Source organism: Canis lupus, chromosome 23 (genome assembly GCF_011100685.1).
Source record: "Canis lupus familiaris isolate Mischka breed German Shepherd chromosome 23, alternate assembly UU_Cfam_GSD_1.0, whole genome shotgun sequence".
Lineage (NCBI taxonomy): Eukaryota > Metazoa > Chordata > Mammalia > Carnivora > Canidae > Canis > Canis lupus.
The window spans coordinates 25,114,486-25,138,186 of NC_049244.1; the positions used below are offsets into that span (position 1 = coordinate 25,114,486).

The window sequence follows — 23,701 nt, forward strand, 5'->3', positions numbered from 1 at the left end:
GCCGTTAAGAGCATGTGAATGACAATTTGGCCTTTTAATGTTTATAATGTTAAGGACTTTCAGGTAAAAGAGATTTTGTGTTATAAATATTTTATTGTGATAATTATTATAAGTAAAATAGAACCCAGTCTATGCAGATATCTTTTGAAATGGAAATAGTCTTGAATATAGCGTATCCATAATTAGCTGTCTGATGTTGAATGCAGTTGAGTTTTCCTGTTCCAGTGAACCAGACGATGGAAAGCACTGGGGATTAACAAGAGGGCTATGTGATTCTTGATAGAGCAGACCTTTCCCCATTCACTGATACATTTTACCAGTGAATGAAGAACTAAATTAAACTGCTTATAGTTCTAAATTTTAAAAGAATACATAGAATTGATCATATAATCCAGGTGTTTTTCTGTTGTATTTTCACCACCTGAAATGATACCTGGACATCCTGTTTAATGTTAGACAGATTTCTCCAGACTGCGGAAGGAAAGAACAATATTTTAATAACTATTCTTTTAAAAAAAAATCTTAGAGGTGAGGTTTCTTTTGGGTGGTTTAAGAGGACTCAAAAACAATTTAGAACATTATCTTAAAAGTTAAAAAAAATGACAGCCTTACTTTGTATGGAGTCATTGTATTTTAATAATACTGTATGCTTATTAGTGTTATTAGAGCAGTAGACAGTTAATTACAACCTTTTTCGGAGACATGTTAACTGTATATTAACAGTCATATTAAAAAAGAATGATGTATACTCTTACATACAAGCTGCTGCTTGCTAGACTCTTTTAAAAATATTCTTTTAGAACGTATAGAGTCAGATTTTTGGTCCAGAATCCTCAAAATGTTTTCTACAGCAATAGAATTTTAAAACTTTTCATGGGATGTACAATTTTCTCCTTGCCTTTTTTTTTTTTTTTCCTTTTCTCCTTAATTTGTAATTATTATTGACTTGGTCACTTTTGCCAGTGGCATTAGAAATCATTGCCCCTCAGCAGTTTTAGCTTCCCCACATTGTATTTTGAGATGCCTACATTTTCTTATATTCTGATGACTTTGGCCAACATAAGCCATTAAAACCGTATTGAGTTGATTTAGCACCTCTTTACACTACTTTTTTGTAGAATGATTTTAGTCACTGGTTTGTGTTTTTTCTTTAGCCAAGTTATATTTTCTTAAAATTCTCTGTAACCTAATATTTAAGATACATTTGAGCAATTGATCACAGAGGTAGTTCTAAGTCTATTTCCTTTTCCAAACCTCAGCCCTGGTTTTTGCTTTGGCTTCTGGCATGGCGGAAGAACAAAGGTGACTGGCACTAGAGCTTAAAGCTGGACTTAGCCTTACTCAGACCAGTGCTACTAAATTGGTTAACTATTTGAATTTCCCTGGTTAATTTGGATGTGCAGACCTTGTAACATATTAATATATATCACCTTAAAGTACACTAATATTTCCACTTTATAAATTTGTAGCTGCTACTGTTTATTTCTACAAGGTATTAAAAGACCACAGAAAAGAAATTCAGTGTAAGATACATGTCTGTGTTCTGTAAAACAGGAGAAAGTTCACAGTTAGCATCCTTTGCACCTTGCATTTTGTGCACTCATGAAAGATTTGCTAAACTAATGATAAAATAGTGACTTTTGCTTGTGCTGATAATGATTTAATGGGAAAAGAGACTTTTTTCTCTAATTTTCTGTTTTTGCTGGGGTTATCTGAACACTTAATCTATACATGTCCCAGTTTTCTGGATAATTGAATGTTTTTCTTCTTTAACTATGTGCTCTGTCATTTTTTGACAATATTTATCCTCATTGACCTTCAGGATTAGGTGAAGAATTTCAGTTTAGGTTCATGGTCCTTGGGTGGTTGGTGTAGTAACAAACTGTACTAGAGTCAACAGAAAGCCCTCCCCTAAGGACTTTGCAGTTAGGTAGGTCACCTATATAATGGTCTTCCTGATATCACAGGACCAACAATACTACAGACTAGTGGCCCATGGCTGATTGACCTCTACCTGTTCTTTATTAAAATGAGGAATTTTTTTTTTTTCTGGATCCCACTGAATAAATATCTGTCATGATTATTGCTTAAAAAGAAAATTTTCATTGTAGCTTTATACATTGCTTAAAAAATATATTAAGATTTAGGGTATTTATATTAATCTTTGTTAAAGATTTCACTCCATTCCTTACAAATGATGCTAGATTTGCAATAGGAATGCATCTAAAGCATTCTGAAAAGTTCGATGAAAGTTATCTAAAAAACACTCTTGCTTTTTAAATTTATTTTCTTTTTGAGACCTGTACGGAGCTATTTGCAAGATAGTCTTATTTAGTTCCACAAAAGGAAGGAATCCTCAAGCGGTGCACTGCTGTGTGACCTATTACATTATCATGCACATTCTGTCTCTTTAAAAACAGTCTCCTCTATTTGCCCTATTAATTGTTGATATGTTGCCATCCACGAGACAAAAATTAGAGCTGTAATTAAATAATCATGTGATGCTCCTTAGTGCCAGTGAGAGCAAACTCATTTTTCCAGGCCCTGATGGTCACTGATTATTGTATTACTACTGGCTTGCTTTATTTTTTTTAATGATTCTCTATCTGTAGATTACCTAACTACTGTCCTTCTTTTCAAAATTAAAGAAAGTAGGGAACATTCAGCCAGTTAATTGGCCACAGGTCCTCAGGGATGTAAAGTAGACATACCTTTTTTTGCGTTTGGTCACCTGGTAGTTTCTTTGGGGAGGCTACATCAGTGGTGTGGTTGCCTGCCATTTAATTTACACTGGTGTTTTGGCTGGGATGGAGGCATATGGGGAATGCCAGGAGAATTACAAAAGGAGCCGGGTATTAAAATTCAGAAATGATTAAAATTGAAATAAAAGGATGCTGCTTCTTTGCCAGTACTCTGGCAGTCATAATGACACATAGAGATTAGTTTCCACCTTCATCTTTTCCTTCTTTCTCATTTCCTCTTGTTTATTGTTGACACATTTTCCTTATGTCTGTCTCCCGTCTCTGTATCTTTTTGCACCATTATGCATTCCTACTTCTCCCTCTTTTCTTAAGCATGGAGAAGCCTACTTAACCTTATTATAACAATAACAGAATAGGCTATTAATATTTAATATGCACATGATTAAAATTTCTCTCCCTTAAACATAGGTCAGCTGTATTATTATTAACCGGCATGTAATTTTTCATTTAAAATATTCTTATTCTGCCCTTGCTGTTTCTAAAATGTAGTCTACTTTAGTAGTGATTTAATACCTAATGTTTAGAAAACTGTGGTCGGCTAGTGAGAAAAGAACTTACCAGTCATGGATAATCAATTATGCATGAATTCAAATGTAACAGATGGAATCTGGTGAGTTAAAGTTTCTCTTTGCCTTAGTGGGTTTCTTTTTTTTTTTTTTTCTTATTTGTTTGTTTGACACCTGTCTCTTATATAGAGATAAACATCTAATGGGGCATGTGAGAAATTTCCTTATATCTTTATGTTCTCCTTAAAGTGAACTTGATTCTTTTAAATTGCATTTGAGGGCAGAGAATTTATGTGGTCTTAAAGATGATCAGATTCTTTTCCATCACTTTATAGATGCAGAACTTGATTCTGCTTGACTTATAAAGGGTCACTCAGCAGGCTCTTAAAAGGAAGAAGCAAGACCCAAATCTTCGTTCCTTACCTTTTTTCCACTACTCTTCCCATATCATTTTTTCCTCTTTTGTAGGAGTTAATGATAAAGGTGTCACACTAACTCTGGGTTTTAAAGAATTTCTGATGAAAACTGTGGTAGACTAGAGTTAAATTGTGTGGTATTCTTTTCTATGGTGAACAAATGTTATCTGTGAACATGTATAATGTTATGTTACATGTATATTAGATATACATTCATTCATACTTGGATGTTGGCCAAACAATTGGATTCCCCAAATCTATTGAGAATGCCCCAAGATTTGGTTTATATACTGAACTGCGGCATATGCCAGCCACGAAGATGCCTTTGCTTGCAGTACTGTAAATTCTTAGTGACGAAACCCCTTTGTGCAAAGTGAACTAAAAAGTTGTTTTTGAGAGACTTGTTACTTCTTTGGAGAGATAGGTTTAGTTTTTAATAAATATAATGTGAATCTGTGGGTTTTTTTCAGTTGTAGAAATAATAGAATGGTGAGTATTGTCCATCTTTAAAGCAATACAATTTCTAAACAGTTACAAGCTGGTCCCCATCAAAATTTTTCATAAGTATGCTGTTTGTTTCTCTCCCAAGTGTATTTATATATATAAAAAACAATACAAATGAAAATAGTCTTTACAGAATAAATAAAAATAAATGATTAAAAAATAGCCTCAAGGCTCACTAGTTCTGTTTTTAAAGTTATACTGTAGCATTATTTATCAACTTTTCCCTTCATATCAGCTGGAAATTTGCATGTATATTTATAGTCCATGTTTGTTATCTAATGAATTAAATTCCACAATAAACACTAGAGTTAAGAAAGAGGCAACTACAAAATAGGTGACTGGATATGCTCTAGCAACAGCTGTACTCTGCAGCTATATTTTAGTATTTTATTTATGATTTTATACATAATAAACATGTAATTTTAATTTGGCTTCACTATGTATTCATATTCCTTAGTCATGTATCCATCAGAAAAATACATATTGGTAGGTATGAATTCAGTGAGATCTGATTTATACATGAATTTCTAATACATTGAAAATTTCATCATTAATATAAAAATCCCTAATATAAAACCAGTAAGAATAGATGATAGGAAACAGAATATAGGACGATGTTTTATGGGAAAAGATGATATATATTATTATTAAGAGGTAAATAATCCTAATTACTATCACTACAAAGTGACTGACCAAATTAAATTGAAATCCACATGGGCTCTTTAAAACCAAAAAGTTCTATTCTTTTATTTAAAAAAATAGAATCTAAAGTCTTTATACAGAGCCAATTTATAAATTATTACATTGACTACATTTATACTGTTGCTGCACATCTGTGACTGTACTGCATGCAAGTGTTTGACACTCTTAAGTGCTGTTTAATTGGGAGGGTCTACTATTTCATGAGAATAGTTAATTTTTTATTCATTTGAAAACATCCAAAAAGAGTTTTTGGACTTGCGGTGCTCTTACTTGTATGTCTTTGTCTATGTTTCTTTCTCAGCTTTTGCTAACGGGCCATAGTATAGAATAAAATCTGAAAAGAGAACCATTTTCTTGCATCAGAGGACCATCAAATTACCTACTTTGGGTGGGATCTTGGTCTCTAATTACCAATCCATGTTAATTATCTTTGGGTCAGGTATTCATCATATGAATTAATTATCTAGCATAGACTGGACTGTGGCTGTTGGCGGGTAAGGACAAAGCAATGGAAGGTTGGCGGTGAGGAGAGGTTTGTTCAGTATGTTGTAGCTCATTGTTTTACTGCTTGGCATGATACTTTCATGATAATACATATCTGCCAATTTTAGGAATATAGGGAAGATTCTTTTCCTTTAGCTTTTTTTTTTTTTTTGCTTTTAGTTATTTTATTGGAATAAAATATACATAACATAAAATGTTCCACTTTGACAATTTTTAAGTGTACAGTTCAGTGGCATGAATTACATCCACACTGTTGTGCAGCCATCACCACAGTCTGCTTCCAAATCTTTTCCATCATCCCAAATAGAATGTACCTTAGTTTTTCTATTTAACTTCTCCTTTGCTGCAGCAAATTTCAAGCATTATAGTAGTATTTAATCATTGTCCAGGTGTGATGCAGTTGTTTCTGGTGGTGGCTTTCTTTCCTAATGGACAACCCCTGTCCCGTGCCTTTTGGCAATGGGGATGGCAGTACAATATCAGATGTTGCCTTTGGCTTATACTCCCCAAAATGATCTGGACAAAGATTCAGGTCTGTTGTAACCTCACACTGTTCCTCCCTCCAATTAAGCCAAGAAAGATTAGCAATAACATTCGCATCACTAAGAAGATTTGGTTGATATGTCTTGGCTAAAGGTTGATTGGGAACGGTTGCTGCTGTTTGACTTCACTGGAATTAAAATCCCCCGAGCTTCTCAAGAGTATAGCACAGCTGCAGGGGGCTGTGATGCCCTGTCATTGGCTCTTGGGCATGGACAATGTGAATACCTCAGTTCCGCTTAAGTGCAGGACCTAGTCTGGAAATAAGTTTTCAACTGTTCAGGGGGAAACCTACTTGAGGTTGGAGTTTTCTGGGAGAAAAATTCATGCTCATCTATGTTGAAAAAAGACTTAGAGGAAACCGGGATGGTTCTGGCTCCAGCAAATAATAGACTGGTTTTAGAGTTTTACTTCCCATGTGTAATTTTGTGGTTAGTCACTTATGTCTGTGATGATAAATCATATACCTGCACAGGATTTCTGGCACCTCAGTAAATCTCAAACAAGTGCCCAAATGCTAATTTATCGTGGTTCCTCACACAACATCCCTGTTTCACCAAATCAATGACCTAATAGCTTGCTCCCATCTTTTTTGTTTGTTTGATACAAGTAACTTGCTGCACATACATTCCTTAAATTGGAGGCAAGTGCTGGTTCCTAGAACAGTCTTAAGTTTGCCACGTGACCCCAGGATTGGGTTAAAAAGTTCACTTTGAAGATGTCCTAGCAGGTATATTTGACTTCCTATCAATAAAACATTAGCTTAACCAGTCGATGCCAAACCTGGCTGTACATGGGAATCACCTTGGGGATGCCTGGCTCCCACTCTCGGCCATTCTGATTTTTTTTTGCAGTGGGGTGCAGCCTAGACATCTGGATTGTTAAAGGAACTCCTCAGGTCATGTCAATGTGCAGCAAATTTGGGAAGCCACTGAGCCAACTTCTGATCCTGGCACCCGGCTTTACTTCCTAAGAGTGCAAGAATATTTCTAAGAGATTCTTATGAGCACTCTCTCATAAGAACAGTTCTTGGATTCCTTTTCCTGTGATGACCTTGTGAGAAACTCCAGGAATACAGACATAAGTATACCCTCAGAATGTGTACAGACTTGCAGTTTGGAGGGAGACAGGTAGACACAGAATGTCATACCGAAGGACAGGTAGTGTGATGGCAACACCAAAGGAAGTAACTAACAGCTGGAGAAGGCTTTGGACAGAAGAGGCGCAATCAAGCTGCATATTAAAGGATATGGTAGAAGGGAGGTCCTCAGGTGAGAAGGGGGAGGGAGGGCACTCCAGAAGCAATGGGGAAAAAGTGTGGCAACTTGAAACTGTCAAGAGCTTTGGTAATAATATCAACACTGGAGGATCAACAGCAATCCTTCTTATCCCTAGTCAGTTTTGGAGGTGAGTGTAGATAGAGATATCAATTTTGATGGAATTACTACCATTGTGCCCTGTCAAGGTTATGATCCACACTGACATCTGTGGAAGGAAAGGTAGCTTTTAAAAATTTTTGCTCAAATTTTTGCTAAAAAAGATAGTATTTCTGGGTAAAAGGGCCAGATATCCTGTCAAAGTTCTAGAAGCCATCTATAATGGCTGTTCCTTTCCCTTATCCATTACTCCCCAAACTAGCTTAAGCATTGGCTTTTCTTTGCTCAGTTTTAATAATGACCCCTGTCTACTAAAGCCATATCTACAGACTACCAGTGGGATTTACATCCAACCCTAGAGTAATCAGGAAATAACTTTTGATCACTATCAGTCTGGCTATAACTGAAACCTCACTTATTAGGGGAAAAACAAAAACAAAAAGCCTTAAGCCCCATATTTAGAGTCCATTATCATTTCCCTTTTTTTTCCTCCCCTGAAACATATCCAAGCCTTTTGCTGTTGTTTTCTGCAGTACACCATTGTTTGTTTGGTATCTAGAAGCCGCCCGGTTTGAGTAGGCATCTACTTTAAAGTTTCCAAAAGAGCCATTTCTAATGGCAACTATGCTTCTTTAATTCAGGATGGAAATGAGGGTGGGATATGACTCTGTGGTTTTTAGCTTCACCTATGAGCTATTTAAATGTTCATGGAAAGCAGCATTTGAGGTAAACGCGTATTATTCCAAATGTACAATAGGACCCTTTCAAATACAGACATGTCTAGAAAGTTGTCTTAAAATTGTGTGCAGCAGCACACAAGCCTCATTCCATGCAACTTTACAGATCTATTGGCTAATTCTAAAACGGAAAATGATTTCAATTTGGACATCATTAGAATGTCTGAAAGCCATTCAGCACCTCAAAGGCTCTTCTTGGCTAGGTCCTGGATTTACTTAGGTGTCTTTTATAGAAGTTCTCTGGGTAAGTGCTGTCCAATAGAACTTTCTGCAGGGGTGGAGGTCTTCTGTCATCTACTTTGTCCAATACAATGGCCATTAGCCACATGAGGCTACTGAACATATGAATCGGGACTGAGGAACTAAAATGTAAATTTTATTTCATTTCAGTGAATACAAACTTAAGTGTTACAGCCATGTTTCCCCACAGGTTACGTCCTGCTCACATCGGCAGACTCTAAAAGGAATTGTCATCGCATTTAGCGGTAGAGGCTGATTGCAGGTGACACCGTGAGCTTTTTGCCCTTGTTTATTTATTCATAATGTAAATATTGCAAGGACGGTATATGCATTCCTGGTAATATGTCAATGAGGAAGACCGTCTCTGCCCTCATAGGGCTTGCAGTCTAGGATGGGAAACATTTATTAAGCCAATAATTACTCAAATTGTTAATTGATTAAGACTGTGAGGACTGTTAACAAACGGGCAATGCAAGAGGCTCTGAGAAATGGGGCCAAACCTTCTTGTGACATTAGTCAGAGAGTTAATCAGAGTTCCATTTATTCACTAAGCAAGTAGAGCCTGAGGCACCTTCCCTTCCCCACATTCAATGCTGGACCCAGGGCTCTTAGAGTAGGGCAGCTAACATGTGCCATGCCATGAACTCCAAAGGTGTGGGGTCTGTTTGATTTTCATGTATCTGCATATACTGCAAACTTCTGAATTTGATCAAGTAGATTCTCTCCTAAATTGTGCAGTTGTGATGATGTCAGTCACAGATAAGATGTGAGAAGAAGGGTGCAAATGTTTACAGGATATTGCATTTCCTCTCCAATATATGTTTTGACAAAGTTGTTTGAGTTCCAGCCCCACTTTTTTCCTCTCTGTTCTTACAAATTTGTATTTGGTCCATTCAAGAAACGATGTGGAAATCAGTCCTGACATTCCAGACAGACAAAATGAGACACATGACAGCAAAACATATGGCTCAAATAGACATCCTTATATGGCCAACACAGACCATATTCCCAGAAATTCATATATGGAAAACACCACCTGCAGCTAACGCCAAAAAACAAAGAGTTGACATGATAAAAAGAGCAATATGCTACGTAAATTGTGCTGCTCTAAGAGTGTAGAGAGATAGCCAACTGTATTTGAATTTAAAAAGATGAAAAAACAAAACAAAACATGTCCTTAGAAAGTGCTATGGTGGTAAGCATTGCTTTGCTAACACAGTCACTGGCGGAGTTGCCATATCTTAAAAGCGTTCAAATTCTAAATGCTTTCTCTGTGTATTACAAATGTATGTGCTATTCAGAACTCTGAATGTGTTTTAATGCTTTCGGATATCTGCCTGCATATTTATCTTAATATGGTGCCATCTGAAATATGCAGTAGTCCTTTCATTATTAAGTTTTTTTTTTTTAAATCCTGTGTATCTTTTACAATGTTTTATCTTTGCTACCTTTGTGTAGCCAGTTTGAATGCCTTCTCATGTGATTGATGCACTGTTTTAACTGTACATCCACATGTTAAATAGTTCATGTATTTGACTTGCAATATTTCATGTTCCTGAGGTTTTCTATTTTGATAGCTAGATTTATAAAGTTTATTTTAACTTTTTTTTTCAATACTTGCATCTTTATTGCCAAATATAAGATGCCTGAATAGAATTTATCAAAGTCTTTCCCCCCCACCATAATAGTTTATCCTCACGTATGCGTAGGAGGGTGATATTTTTCTCATTATCTGCTTCTCTTCTTTATTTTAACCTGGATTTATATTGACCAATGCTCAGTGGTTATAACGAGTATTCTAAAGAGGGAGATAATATAGAGTAAATAAGTTCATCAATGTACTGTGCCACTTGGAGGGCATAAACCTTCGTGTGTCATCTTACTTATGTCATTTCTTATATACTTCTGAAATAAAGAATATACTTGAGGGGAAATCAGCATATATATGTGATTAATATATACGTAATTGTACTGTCTCAGTATTCTTTATAATAAAGTCATTATTAGATATCTCTATCCTCATTTATTTAATCATTTTCCAAGGCCATGTCCCATCCTTATTACAAACTTGGGTCATGTTTAAGAATTAGCTTGTAATTCCTGGATAAACGTTGCATGGATAAATTTTGTTTTGTAGTCCACTAAAATTTTTTTTTTTTTTTTTTAATTTGCTGCTATTTGTCAATTTGCACAGCATACTAGAATGCACTGTTCCTACCGAAAACCAAGCAGGTTAGTGGGAAACATGTCAGGCATCACCAGTTTGAAGCAAATCTTAAAATATACGTCTTTGCAAACTCCTAATTTAACCTATCATTGCCATGGAGATTATTGATGATAACCGGTGATCTATGTTTTCCTTTTAAATACCAAACACCTTTCTAAAATAAGCTTGAGTACTTCCATCCACAATACCAACTAGGACACCTGTGCTACATTTTTGCCATGTTTGTATTTTTCCTTATTGATTGTGTTTCCTATACTTCAATTAAAAAAAAAAAAATCCTCCTCCACATTTCCCGTTTCAGCTTTTAAAAATATGGTGTCATTTGGGCTTTTGGTAAAGATTGCCTTATATTTCCTTGTTTTTGATGTTGTGTTTTATTATCACATGTTCTTCATTTTGCTCAAGGCTTGGGTTTATATATGCCAAGATTCACGGTTGCCTTCCTCGATTTTGACTAACCTTTCCGGTTTGTGGGTGAAACTTAGGTGCCATTAGAGTGATATATTTTCATTGTGTTTCTCCTAAACTTGTTCTCCCCAGGAGGCCATTATTTCCTATACTTTATCTCCTGCTTTACCTTCTGCTTTCCTTAGATTTCTAATGTAAACAGTGTCTCTAAGAGTGTATTGGTAGCTTTAAAGAGCTTAATTTGCATATTTCCCTCTTATCTCAGTACTTGTGCTAACTTGTTGCTTTTTTTTATGTGTAACAAAATGTTTATCTGACTGATTTTTCTCTTTTCCCTACTAGTGCATTCTGAAAAGTAATTCCTACCACATTTTTGTTTTTGTTTAATGATTAACTGCCTTCAGGGTTCTAAGATGTTAGTGTTGAAACCCAAGCGATAAACGCTGCATCTCTGTTTCTAATGAGATTGTAATGTTCTTCATTTTTATAGGAACTGTATTTAATAGATTATCTAAATAAGAGGATCATAGTTCTGTGCTAATGGCCGTTCACCTAACTGGGGGCAAGCTTACCCTAGATGTCAGAAGCATTGTATGGTTACGACAGATGGATTCACCAACTCAAACTTTTCTTGCACCCGGTCTAAATTAATTTAGGAATGGTGGCGTCTTGTCCTTTGTGAATACCAAGTCAGATCTCTTTCAAGTGACCCAAATCTTGTTTGAATCCGCCACTATGAGCCACACGTATTTCTTCCTCCAACGTGTTCGTTCTGTGGCTCAGAAGTGAGGGAGTTTTGAACCTACCCCTGACTAGATACAGAAAGCTCTTACTCATCTTTTCTTTTTTTTTTTTTTTTAACGTTGGCTCATAATAGTTTGGGATTTTACCTCCTTTGAGGATAAATATTCGCGAGAGCTCTTCGGGGCTCCCGGCCTTTACGCCTGTGCAAATGTTTGTGCACCCTCCGCGGCGCTCGGGAGAGGTCTGCCCCCCGCAGTCCCCCTCGGGCCCTTCCCCAGGGCCGCCTGCCTCCGCACCCCGAGCCGGTCACCTGCACGCCCGGGGCCCTCTCCCGCGGGGCCCGCGCGCCCTCCCCGGGGGGCCCGCCCGCGACGCTCCCACGTACTCCTTTCGGGGGCTCTCGCGCGCGTGGGTGGTTGGTTAGCGGCCCCCGCCCCCGCCCCCCGGCCGGCGCCCCCTCCTCCCCGCCCCCGCCCCCGCCCCCCGCCGGCGGCGCCCCTCCTCCCGCGCAGCTCACTCTCGCACACCTGCCCCTGCCGCCCGCGCGCCGCGCGCTCCCTCCCTCCCTCCCTCCCCGCCCCTCCCCTCCCCGCCGCGGCGGCCGCTGCCAGGGAAGCCCCCTCTCCCGTCCCCTCCCTCCCCTCCCCTCCCCTCCCCTCCGCGCCCTCCCCGGCGCGCCTGGCGGCGGCCGGCGCTGGCCCTCGCGCGGCGCCCTGTTATTCTGGGTATTGTGTGTAATAAATGTCGGGCCGCCTCACTCTAATCAAGCTCATTACAAATTCTTGCGCGCCCGGGGCCGGAAATCGTGCGCTTCCCCCCCCCGCCCCCCACCCCTTCCCTCACTCATTCACTAGTTACTTGTCTTTCTGCTGTTTAACTCGCCGCCCCCGCCCCCTCCCCCAATCCCGGCCCTCCAGCCCGGGTTTTAATCCCCATCCCTTTTCCGCCTTCCCCTTGCACCCTGCCCCCCCACCCCCCACCCCGTCGCCTTCCTCCTCCGCTCCGCACCCCCTTCCTCCTCCTCCTCCTCCTCCTCCTCCTCCTCTCCCTCCCCCTCCGCCGCCGCCGCCGCCGCCGCCACTTGCTCGCTCGCTCCCGCTCCCCGGACGCGGCGGATGAGCCGGCCCCGCTGGGGAAGGGCTCGGGGCGGCGGCGGGCGGCCGGGAGGAGGCTGCGTGCTCGGGGCTGGGGCTGCGAGCGGGGTGATTTTGTATTAAAATGAGGAGGAGGAAGAAGCGGCAGCCACAGCGGCGGCGGCGGCGGCAGCAGCAGCAGCGGCGGCGGCAGCACCAGCGGCGTGGAGGGCTGCAGCCCGGGCGGACGCGCGGAGCCGAGCAGGGCACGGCGGCGGCGGCGGCGGCGGCGGCGGCGGCCGGGATGAGTCAACTAATGATTTAATGGGGGCAGCGCCGGCCGCGCGGGGGAGAGCGAGCGAGCGAGCGAGGGAGAGCGAGCGGGAGCAGCGGCAGCGGCAGCGGCAGCGGCAGCAGCAGCCCCGTCCGGGGACTCGCGCTCACACGCACGCACACACAAACACACGCACACACCTCGCCCTGTGCCGCCCGGCCACGGCCGGCCTCGTCCCCGCCGCCGCAGCAGCCGCCCTCCGGCCCGGCCCGGGGACCGAGCCTAAGGCCGGGCGACTCCGGGCACGCTCCCCCGCCCCCTGCGCGCCCCTGCGCCCCCCTGCGCCCCCCTGCGCTCCGGGGAAACTCCTCCTCAGTTTTGCCGGGCGTCCGGGCTCTCCCCCCGAGCCCTAGTGCCATTGTGGTGCTCGTTGTTTACCCCGGACTGGCTGAGTGAGAGCTCGGCGACTTTTTGGGGGGAGGGGGCGGGGAGTCGGTCGCTGCGGAGGCGGCCGGTGGAGGCGGCCGGGGGTGCCTCCGGATTCCCTCCCCCGCCCTCCGCCCCCCTCCCCTCCGCGCCCCTCCCCTCCCCTCCCCTCCCCTCCCCTCCCCGCCCGCCACCCCTCGCTCTCTCCCCCCTACTCACTCGGCTCCCCGGGCGCTCGCAGCCCCGCGTCCATGGGCAGGGAGAGGGTCCTCGGGGCTGCTACCAGCGAGGGCCGAACCAAAAGTGGCATCTCAGTGCCTTCCCGGGGCTCTAGCCGCGACCCTCTGCCCCCCACCCCCGCTGCCCCTCGGTAGATGCCCTCGTGGCGGGGCGCGAGGCTGGGGGAAGAAAGTTTAAGGTTTGTTAATCATTAGTCGCAATTGTTGGGGCGGGGGTGGGGGCGATCGGCAGGGAGGCGAGGTGGCCTTCCCCCCTCCGCGTTCTCCGGGGTTATTGGAGAATAATATCGCAAGTGACAGCCAGAAGTAGACTTTCTGTCCTCACACCGAAGAACCCGAGCGAGCGGGAGGGAGGGAGGGAGGGAGGGAAGCGAGGGCACCTTTTTTTTTTTTTTTTTTTTTCCCCCTTTCTGGGAGACCTTGTCCGCAGTGATTTTTTTTCCCCTCTTTTTAAGAGAATCCTCAGTCACCACCTCGCCTCCCCAGCACCACCACAGTGTACAGCTCATAACGGGTTTTGCTTTGTTTTTACGATTTTCCCCCCCAACGAATCACTTGTCAGATCAATTTTATCTTCTCCCTCCTCCCTACTTCCCACTCTCCCCTCCTCCCCCATCGAAAACCCCGTTCTCTGAGGTTAGACGTTTTACAAACCATATATGTTGTTTTTCGAATTGTGATTTTTTTTTTTTTTAAACCCCCTCTCCCATGGCTACTCTTCTAGACGTTTATTTCTGCCCTTCCCCCGCTTAGGGGGGCGGGGGTAGGGGAAGAGAAAAATAATACAATTTCAGGGGAAGTCGCCTTCAGGTCTGCTGCTTTTTTTTTTTTTTTTTTTTTAAATTAAAAAAAAAAAAGGACGTAGAAAACATCAGTCTTGAACTTCTCTTCAAGAACCCGGGCTGCAAAGGAAATCTCCTTTGTTTTTGTTATTTATATGCTGTCAAGTTTTGAAGTGGTGAGTTTCAGGTCGGTTTTGCTAATTTCACTCAGTAAAACTGCAGTGTTTCTGTTTCTAGATAGTACTTTGCTTCTTTGTCTCTTTAAAAGGTCACAGTGAAAGCTTGGCCTGGATCGTGCCGGCCATATGGAATGGATAAGGGCACAATCTCTTAAAATGTGATTATGGGGTTCTTTGGGGACGAGTGAGGCGATTCAGCCAGGAACTCGTTGAAAAAGATCCCACCTTGCAAAAAAAATAGGTTGTTGAAACTGGAATTTCGTGTTTTTCCTTTTCTTTTTGGAGGAAATAATAGCTGCGTCTGAGTTCACTGTTTTATTCAGTAATTATCATATATAGACATGGTTTATGGACAGGGAAATGGGATTTTGAGAAAGTAGCCTGCATTCTGTATGCCAACCAGACGTTACACTAAAAGGCGTTTTAAAATGTGTAACTCAAAAGAAACTCTTCAGCTTGGCATCTGTTGAGACTGTAGTTAGTTTCCATGCTGTCAGTCCAGCAGGCCCCGTGGAGGCTGCTCTTTGCAATACCAAACTGAGGTTTGGTGAACTTTAGCCTTGGGCATAGAGTTTAAATGAGTAAATTGGGTGTTTTATGTGCATGTAATTTTGCTTTATAATGTAAAGCTTTTTACAAGATGACTGAGTGTTTAATAGACTCTTCTAGGTGGGTATTGGAAGGATAATTTTGCATGACCTATATGATGTTTTGATTGTCAATACATTAACTAAATTATAATCTATCACTTTCATTTGCTGTACAGCTTATAATGCTGTTAAGCCTCATGACTACTTAATATGTTTTGTAGCATTAACTTTGATGCTGTTGTCTACTCCACCGCCACCCCCCCCCCCCCCCGCTCTTTTTTTCTCAAATTGCCCCACGGGTTAAGTATTTTCTTTTCAAATCATATGTTTTAAAATTCATCTTCTGCTCTAGGGTAAGGCAACCAATTTCAGAAAAAGCAGCTCCGTATTTTAATCCACACGAAACATTATAAACAGTGTTTTGAATAAGTTAATAATCATCACTCTCTAATTTTGACTTTAGACTATAGTTTAATATAATGGAAAAGAGTAATCTTGATAAAAAGTGGTTAAAAGAGGAACATTTATTGTTAATGAACCTCATAACCAAAAACAGATGGGACCTCGATCAACGGTAAACCTTTAGTTCTCAGCGTGCCACCCTAGAGTACAAGGATAAATAGCCATTATTTCTCAAACTTTATAGTTCTTCGATTGGCATTCTTAAGGTTGCTTTTAAGCCTACAGATTACCATTGCTTCCCCCCCACCCCCTTCACTTCTTTGCTTGATTATAATGGGCAAAGTAATCTATGGTTAAACAGGGGAAAAAAATGCTTACAGAAAGGCCATGCTAATGCAAACTGACTTTCAACAAACAGATCTCAATAGCTTCTTTGGTATAATATATATATATATATATATATATATATATTTTAAAGTACAAGATATGTTGAATTACCAGAGAGCGGGATATTGGGGAGCTCCATAAAGTACCATGAAAAGTTTAGAAAATAATTCTACCGAACCTGCTCTTACCAGTTGCAGTTAAAACTGCATTTTAGAAGTGACTTTGATATTGTACTAATTGCTTTATTATAAATATTAAAATTGATGTCCAATGTATAACTGAAAACAATTATCTTTTATATTTTTTCTGAAGTCAGTTAAGATGTTGACTTCATTGGGTACCAAGATTATTTTTAAATGTTAGTTATTGTGTTTTACCAAAATCATCAAGATTTTTTTAAAAAGTGAGTTTGGCACTTCAATCTAATATGTATATCACAAAGTATTTTCAAGTTTTTTGCTATTTAAATTGTTAACAGTATTCTGTTACTAAGGGACACCTAAATATCAATGCTAAAACACATAGGTTGGAATGCTTCAGCATCTGGGATATTAGAAGAAATCCTACATTTCTTTCCATTTTCTTAAGGGTTATGTGATCCAATCACATGTTTGAGCCAGGACTTGATTAGATCTTTAACAGGTCATGTAATTCTTGAAACTTAAACAGTAGAAAACTTTTTCTGTGAATTAACCTGTAAAGCCAATGAGGTGTTTAAAAAGCAGTTACTTGCTATCTTCTTTTGAGGTAGTGTGTGTATATGTATATATACACACACACACACACACACACATATATTTTCCTCATCAGAATTAAACTATATGTAAAAATGTAAACATGCACTTCAGATTTAATTAATATTTTGGACTATGATAATCTTCCCATTCTTGATTAAAGGGTACTATTGTGTTCTGTAATGAGTTTCTAATTTTTAAAAATTGGGACTACATAAATACGTTGTTTTCTTTTTAGCTACACTTGTGGTAATTCTTGTTCTAAAAGTAAGCCCATTTCTCCCAACTTAGTTTTGTTGGCAGGTGACGGATCACCTTTTTATTCTAATGTGCGTGGCTATAGTTTCCACAAATTATTCTGTTAACTTGAATGGAAATGTAATACTGTTGTCTAAAAACATAGTAATATCTGCATTATATGATTTATCTAGTTAAGCAGTTTTACAAGTATGTTATATTTGTGGAGAGAAATAGCTACAGATAAAATATTTGCTCGGTATATCATATATTACATAAGGGGGAAAGAGAGAGAGAGAGAGATCCCCCACCCAATTATAACATGTCTTCTTTTTAAATTCTGGCAGGTGATCTTTAGAGGGTAACTGAGTATGGATCATTTGAACGAGGCACCTCAGGGGAAAGAACATTCAGACATGTCTAACAATGTGAGCGATCCGAAGGGTCCACCAGCCAAGATTGCCCGCCTGGAGCAGAACGGGAGCCCACTAGGAAGAGGAAGGCTTGGGAGCACAGGTGCAAAAATGCAGGGAGTGCCTTTAAAACACTCGGGCCATCTGATGAAAACCAACCTTAGGAAAGGTAAATACCTTCGAGCCAGATCCTGGAAAGCTGCAAGCCCTTGTGTCTACTCAAGGCCACTTTGTGTGGGGGGTGGAGAGCAGAACATGTCTTTGTATATTCTTTTCCTTGATTCCCTTTCTGATGTGAAATTAGTTCCATTCCACGCTGCAGTGTCAGTCATGCTTAGAAAGTGTAGGCTCTGGGCATGAGTGGAGCACCTTACCCTACTATATAGACTGGAGTCATTGGGTGTTTGGATGATAAGGACTGAGTGAAATATAATGGCTTTCATTACACAAGGCTTCCATTGATAAGGTGTTACTGTGGTAGAGGATACGTAGGTGGCTGTTGCTTAAACTAACCCCGATTAAGAATAAGACACTTAGATTGTTTGAGGACTGCCTTAGCTTTTTTCAGAGGATTATTAGTTGTAAGTCATTTTCAGAGATAACGGGAATCTTATGTGATACGATGTTGAAATTTTGCGATGTCCTATTTTATGGTTTGTTTTCTTAAGAGCAAATTTATTATTTAGTAGTGAAAAACCTGATGATTCTAGTTTATGGTTTTTGCTACAGTTGAGTATTTTTGATAAAGGAAGGGCAAACTCAGGCAAGTTTATAAAGGGAAGATGTGTAACCGTGTGACTCTACCAATTTTATATAAAATTGATGAAGTTTAACAACTTTGTGTTCAGCACTGCTATTTATGTAGATCAGTGCCTATACTGGGTATAACGTGTGTGTCTCATAATAGTCTTTATTTTGTCTCTGAATAACTGTGTTTAGGATTCAGATTTTCCTTACATTTGCTAAGCGAAGGATAAAAATGCCATCTTTTAGCAACCAAGAATATTAAGTAGATAAAGTTAGAAGGCAGAGGAATTTCATTGTGTTTGATGCATAACATTTATCATACAATCATTTATTTTTTTCTTGGTTTGGCGAAAACAAAGAATATATTGATCCTGAAATGAACAGACACAGCAGTCCGTATTGTTAGATCTTTATCTATTAAAAATGGAAAAACAGCACTTCAGCAAATTCTTTGGCCTCTACTCATGATTACCCTATTTATTGATTGTTTGCCAAGAATGTATGCATCTTAAGAAAGCCAGGGTAAGAGCATTAAAAATATAATTTATTACGGCTTTTCAAACTGAGTGCATTAATATTGTACTGTGAAGCACTGGGGCTCTATAAAAAAGACTTTCTGACGCCTGCAAACATATAAGTTCCATAAATTCCTAAATAGGAGATTTCAGCTGTCTCTGGTATTATGTGATATTTGCACAGCAAACTTTAATGCCAGGACAGTTTTAGACAAGGATTCTACAGACTTCACTGCTCCTTATGGCAGACGTGCTGTTTACACAGGCTCATAAACCTTCAGCAAAAGCTTCTAAGACTGCCTCCAGGTTTAAATCATGTGGTATTTTTAGCATTCAGCAGTGACCAGTGCACTCCCCTTTTAATGCTGGAAGGTTATGAAGTTGCTGTAGTTGGAAGTCTTGCCAAACACTAGCACAAATAATCAGACAGTTCAGAGAAGGCTCCTGTTCAGCATTACTCACAGTATCAGGAAGACAAGGGTGACAAGTTTGCTAGAAGGTTTAGCAGCTAGATTTTTAATTAAATGATTCTATTGTCACTTTATCAGTAGCCACCTTAATTATCTATAGGGTATCTCTAAATAAAAGTCCAAAGTAAATCCAGTATGTTTCAACAGTTTGTAAAGCCTATAGCTAATTTTCATATGTCTAGGGAGCATATAGTAGAACACGTCTGTATCATTCTGTAAGAGGAAAAATCAATGCGTATGTTTTTGTTGTACTAACCCAACTCTTTGAAGCCATCAGAACAGGGGGAGGAGAAACCAAAGTACAGTAATTTCACTTCCTGCTCAAAAATTTTTTTAAACATTGCTTTCATAGTGACTTATTTTAAAATTTAGTTTAATTGTAGAAGGTTCTCAGCTTGCTTCAAACAAAATTACTAAAGCTTTTTGGTGGTGGTGTTTTTTTTTTCTTTTATTTTTCATGTACATAGTTTCTGTTTGACAGGTGCTAGATAAAAATTGTGGCTGAGATGAGAAAGCACTACTTAAGAAAAAGAGGTTGGGTGTTTTGTTTATTTGTTTAGGAAATTATGCCAAAGTACCTTCAAGCCAAGGAAGAAATCACCAGTTCGCATGTTGCTATTTTTGCTGTGGTCTTCCCAAGTCTTCTTCTGATCCCTGACAGGTTCTCTCTCTGGTATAAAACAGATGAATGAATGACAAGAATATTGGCAAGCTCTGCGGCTTGTTTTTCATGCCTAGCCTGTTGGGTACCTTCGAATGAGTTTGTGAGCTTTTCTAAGTAAACCTAAAGGGGTTTATTTGTCAGAGCTAGAATCTCTAGTGAACAGTTCACTAAGGCTTTGGTGAAGATGCACATGTAAAAATATGTAGCTGTTTAACTGCCGGCTTTTGTTCAGCATAAACAAGAAAATAGAGCCTTTTTAAAGGGCATCACTGGTGTCAGTAGGAAATCCTGATTTTTAGCTCTGGTTGGTGTGCATTAGAAATCTCCAGAAGTTGGTAGGATTCTGTGAGTCCAGAGGGCAGAGCCTTATAGAGGCATTAATGTTATAGGACTAATTGGGGATCCTGGGTGCCCTGTTAAAGTAACCCTTGTCATCATTTATGCTAAAGATGATACCCTCCTGGCAGTTTGCCACAGTACAGTTCAGATGCATCTGCTTTTAACCCTTTTCCGTATATCACTGGAAGTCTGACAGTGCGCTGCATAAACACCTTGAGTACTACAGCATTCCGTGATTTCAGTTTCTAGAAGCCTCTTTTCTAACGGTGGTGTGGCCTGTGCTTATTAATCATCTGGCTACTGAGTTGTTACATTGGATTAAAGTAAATAAAGAAAGAACACATCAAATCTGTGTAGATCCCTTTATCCTAATATGTCATTACGAAGCCACTTTCCTTTTCTCTTTCTCTCATAACACATAACAAAGATTGTTCATTTTAAAGACCTGTGGTTACTGGGATGTCTTTTTAGTCAGGTAGATTAAATAAGTAGCTGTAAAAATAAATCTTATTTGTTTACATTATGCACATATTGAAATCATATTTTGAACATCAGTTTGGTTAAGTTTTGTGTTTCTTTTATGCAACTGTTTAGTAAAGATCTAATAAAAGGAAGAAAATGCTAAAAATGTTATAGTCAAAGATAATTTGGACACAAACGGGAAAAGTTTAATATTAACAAAAAGCACGTAGGAAGCATGAAGGTGGGTTCTTCTGAAGACGCCTATAGTGAGTTCTGTTTGCACCCTGAATACCACTCACAGCAGATCAGATAAGACACTTCTCTCTCGTCAGCATTATTATTTGATCAAAAAGGTAATTCTGCATTAATTGATTTTGGAAAATGCACTGTTAATATTAAAGCAGAGCCCAAGTTATCTTGGGACCAAATTCACATCCTATTTCAATATTTCTCTTACAACTTTAAAAAATAAAAGAATGTATATGTTTGTGTGTGCGTGCTTGTATCCCTGTGCCCTGTCTGCCTTGGAAACACAGTCTCCCCTTCTCTCACTGTTGGGAAGATTTATTTTCATGGTTTAGTTTTTCCTCCCCCCAGATTGTATTTCTGAAGATTGTTGGTTTGCGTTTCTTTTTCTCTGTCTCTTTGATAGGAACCATGCTACCAGTTTTCTGCGTGGTGGAACATTATGAAAACGCCATTGAATATGATTGCAAGGAGGAGCATGCGGAATTTGTGTTGGTGAGAAAGGATATGCTTTTCAACCAGCTGATAGAAATGGCATTACTGTCTCTGGGTTATTCACATAGCTCTGCTGCCCAGGCCAAAGGTAAATAATGCATACGTGGGGTTGGAAAAATTGCTTGGCATCCTTTGTTTACTCTGCAGAGAAAGCACTGAATATTTTTATTCAAAGAACTGTAGCCTGTGTGTTACATTGGTTCCTTATAGACTGTGGGTTTAAAAAATTGGCTTAATTCAGTTTGGTTTAGTTAACACACATTTTGCTCGTGTGGAATGTCGAGGTAGATTTTTTTTTTAAATTACTTCAGCTGAATCATTAGTATGCTTATTGACCTTAATAATCTGCTCCACTGAGGACCCACAAGGAAGTGAGGAGCGTATTTGAGCAGATGGACTGTTGAGAGTCAATTTGCATTTATGACTGAATATCTAGTTCTGTTTCTTTTATTCTGTTTCTGATGGTTTTATGGGCTGTAAAGTATTTTTCAATGCTGATTCCCATTGCAATAGAGAATCTTATCTAAATCGTAAAGCCATTTAGAACTGGTTCAGCTATGTCTTATTAGAACTTCCTGTAAGTTAGGAAAATGTGGCCTATGCATAGGTTTTATTGATGGGGTTTTATTTCCAAAATAATAAACAACCCTACAGTCATTTACATAATTTCACAATTTGGAAAGCTAAGCTGTGAATATTTTCATTGACCTGCCTTTTAGAGGGAAGGGAATCATTCAAACAGAAATAACAATATTGCTTGTGGTGGGGGCAATGAAAAACAACAACGACGACGACGACAACAACCTTCTACTAGAAATATTATCTGAAAGGTAAAATATTTAGTGACATATTCTCTTTATCTGCAATAGGCCTAATCCAGGTTGGAAAGTGGAATCCAGTTCCACTGTCTTATGTGACAGATGCCCCTGATGCTACGGTAGCAGATATGCTTCAAGACGTGTATCATGTGGTCACATTGAAAATTCAGTTACACAGGTGAGTCAGGACAGCAGTTCTAAGGCAAAAGGTTCTATGTGCCTGATCTCTTGAAATAAAGCATCTCTGGTCAACCTTTGATTTTTATTTACTCTGTGTTTCAGAAGGGTTAATCAAAATTGATTTTATTACTTTACCCCTTCTGCTTTATTTTCCTAACTTCAATGTATATTTAAAAGCAGCTTTCCCACCTACCCCCCCCCCCCCGAATTTGTAGGTTTTGTGCAGGATATCAAAAGACAAGACTTTTTATATTTAGTCAATTAAATGATGCATTACAAGAAGGCATTTTACATAAAGTTTACTTAAGAGAAAAATATTTTTGCATATCATGAACAGTGCCATCTGTGTACATTTTGTGAAAGAATGCCTTATTCACTATTACCGCGATCTTATTTATTTATATATATATATTTACCATTTTAATTCGTATGAACAGAGTCATGAAAAGAAAACGGTTAATACGTTAATGCTTTTCACGATGGCTCATGAGAAAGCAGTACACCTTAAATTGTCTTCCCAAGCGCATCAGAGCAGGAAGGTAGAAGTAACATGAAAAAATAGCCACCACAGGCAGCTGATGTATAATTCATGCATCGATACAGCAGATGTGTTGTATAAAGTAATTAACTAATCGGAACAATCAGGAGACCGAGAGCAATCTCCAGATGCATCTGTTTGATGCGCAAAATGAAATCTGTCTGTCTTAAAGGAATGTTCTGCAGCGGGATGCAATCTTGTAATAATCCCCTTTCTAATCTATGTCTCAAATAGTTGCCCCAAACTAGAAGACTTGCCTCCCGAACAATGGTCGCACACCACAGTAAGGAATGCTCTGAAGGACTTACTGAAAGATATGAATCAGAGTTCGTTGGCCAAGGAGTGCCCCCTTTCACAGGTACTTAGCATAGCATGTAATAAATAATAAGCCATCGTGGGGAGCCTTGATTTGAGGTTTGATGGGGCCCCATAGTCTAAAGCAACTGGTATCTGAAGCAGGACTGTCAAAATTGCAAAGTGACTTGACCACTGGTGACTTTAAACAGGATGCTTGATTTATTCTGAACAGAGCCTTTACACTTTTTCTCCCTTGGGGAAAAGAATGAAGGAAAAGCAGCTCAGCAGAAGAGTGTGCTAGCTTGTTTTTAGATTCCTTTTCTGAGTGCTCTGAGCATGGAAGCTACATTCTCCTGAGTATCCTTACTTAAGAAAGAGTAAAGGTGGTATAACTTCCAAGAACCTTTGGTGAGGGGGAATGGCAGTGTAAGTATTAATGTAAAACTTTACCATGCTACCTAAATAAAAGTACGGTTTGGGGATATTTTGTTCATTACAAAAAGGGGGAGAAAAAGAGTATTTAGTATA

The 23,701-nt window shown here is 39.8% G+C and overlaps 1 protein-coding gene and 1 long non-coding RNA gene across 8 annotated transcripts in view; one reads left to right on the forward strand and one right to left on the reverse strand.

The window, feature by feature from the left end:
• LOC102152799 overlaps positions 1-13,992 on the reverse strand; it is a 39,602-nt gene extending 25,610 nt beyond the window's left edge. Inside the window, exon 1 of the long non-coding RNA XR_005376979.1 lies at positions 13,659-13,992. This is a non-coding gene — a long non-coding RNA (uncharacterized LOC102152799). The remainder of the gene's footprint in view (positions 1-13,658) is intronic.
• Positions 1-23,701, forward strand: part of SATB1 (SATB homeobox 1) — a 101,756-nt gene that overhangs the window by 6,666 nt on the left and 71,389 nt on the right. For 3 of the 7 annotated variants that reach the window (XM_038570741.1, XM_038570743.1, XM_038570742.1), the window contains exons 2-5: positions 17,337-17,571; positions 21,252-21,428; positions 22,210-22,336; positions 23,111-23,234. In XM_038570741.1, the coding sequence (XP_038426669.1) occupies positions 17,361-17,571; positions 21,252-21,428; positions 22,210-22,336; positions 23,111-23,234 (639 nt within the window). In that variant the 5' untranslated portion in view covers positions 17,337-17,360. Of the gene's footprint in view, positions 1-13,646; positions 14,648-17,336; positions 17,572-21,251; positions 21,429-22,209; positions 22,337-23,110; positions 23,235-23,701 lie in introns of those variants that run through there. The other 4 variants (XM_038570744.1, XM_038570745.1, XM_038570739.1 and 1 more) reach the window with 3 other exon arrangements.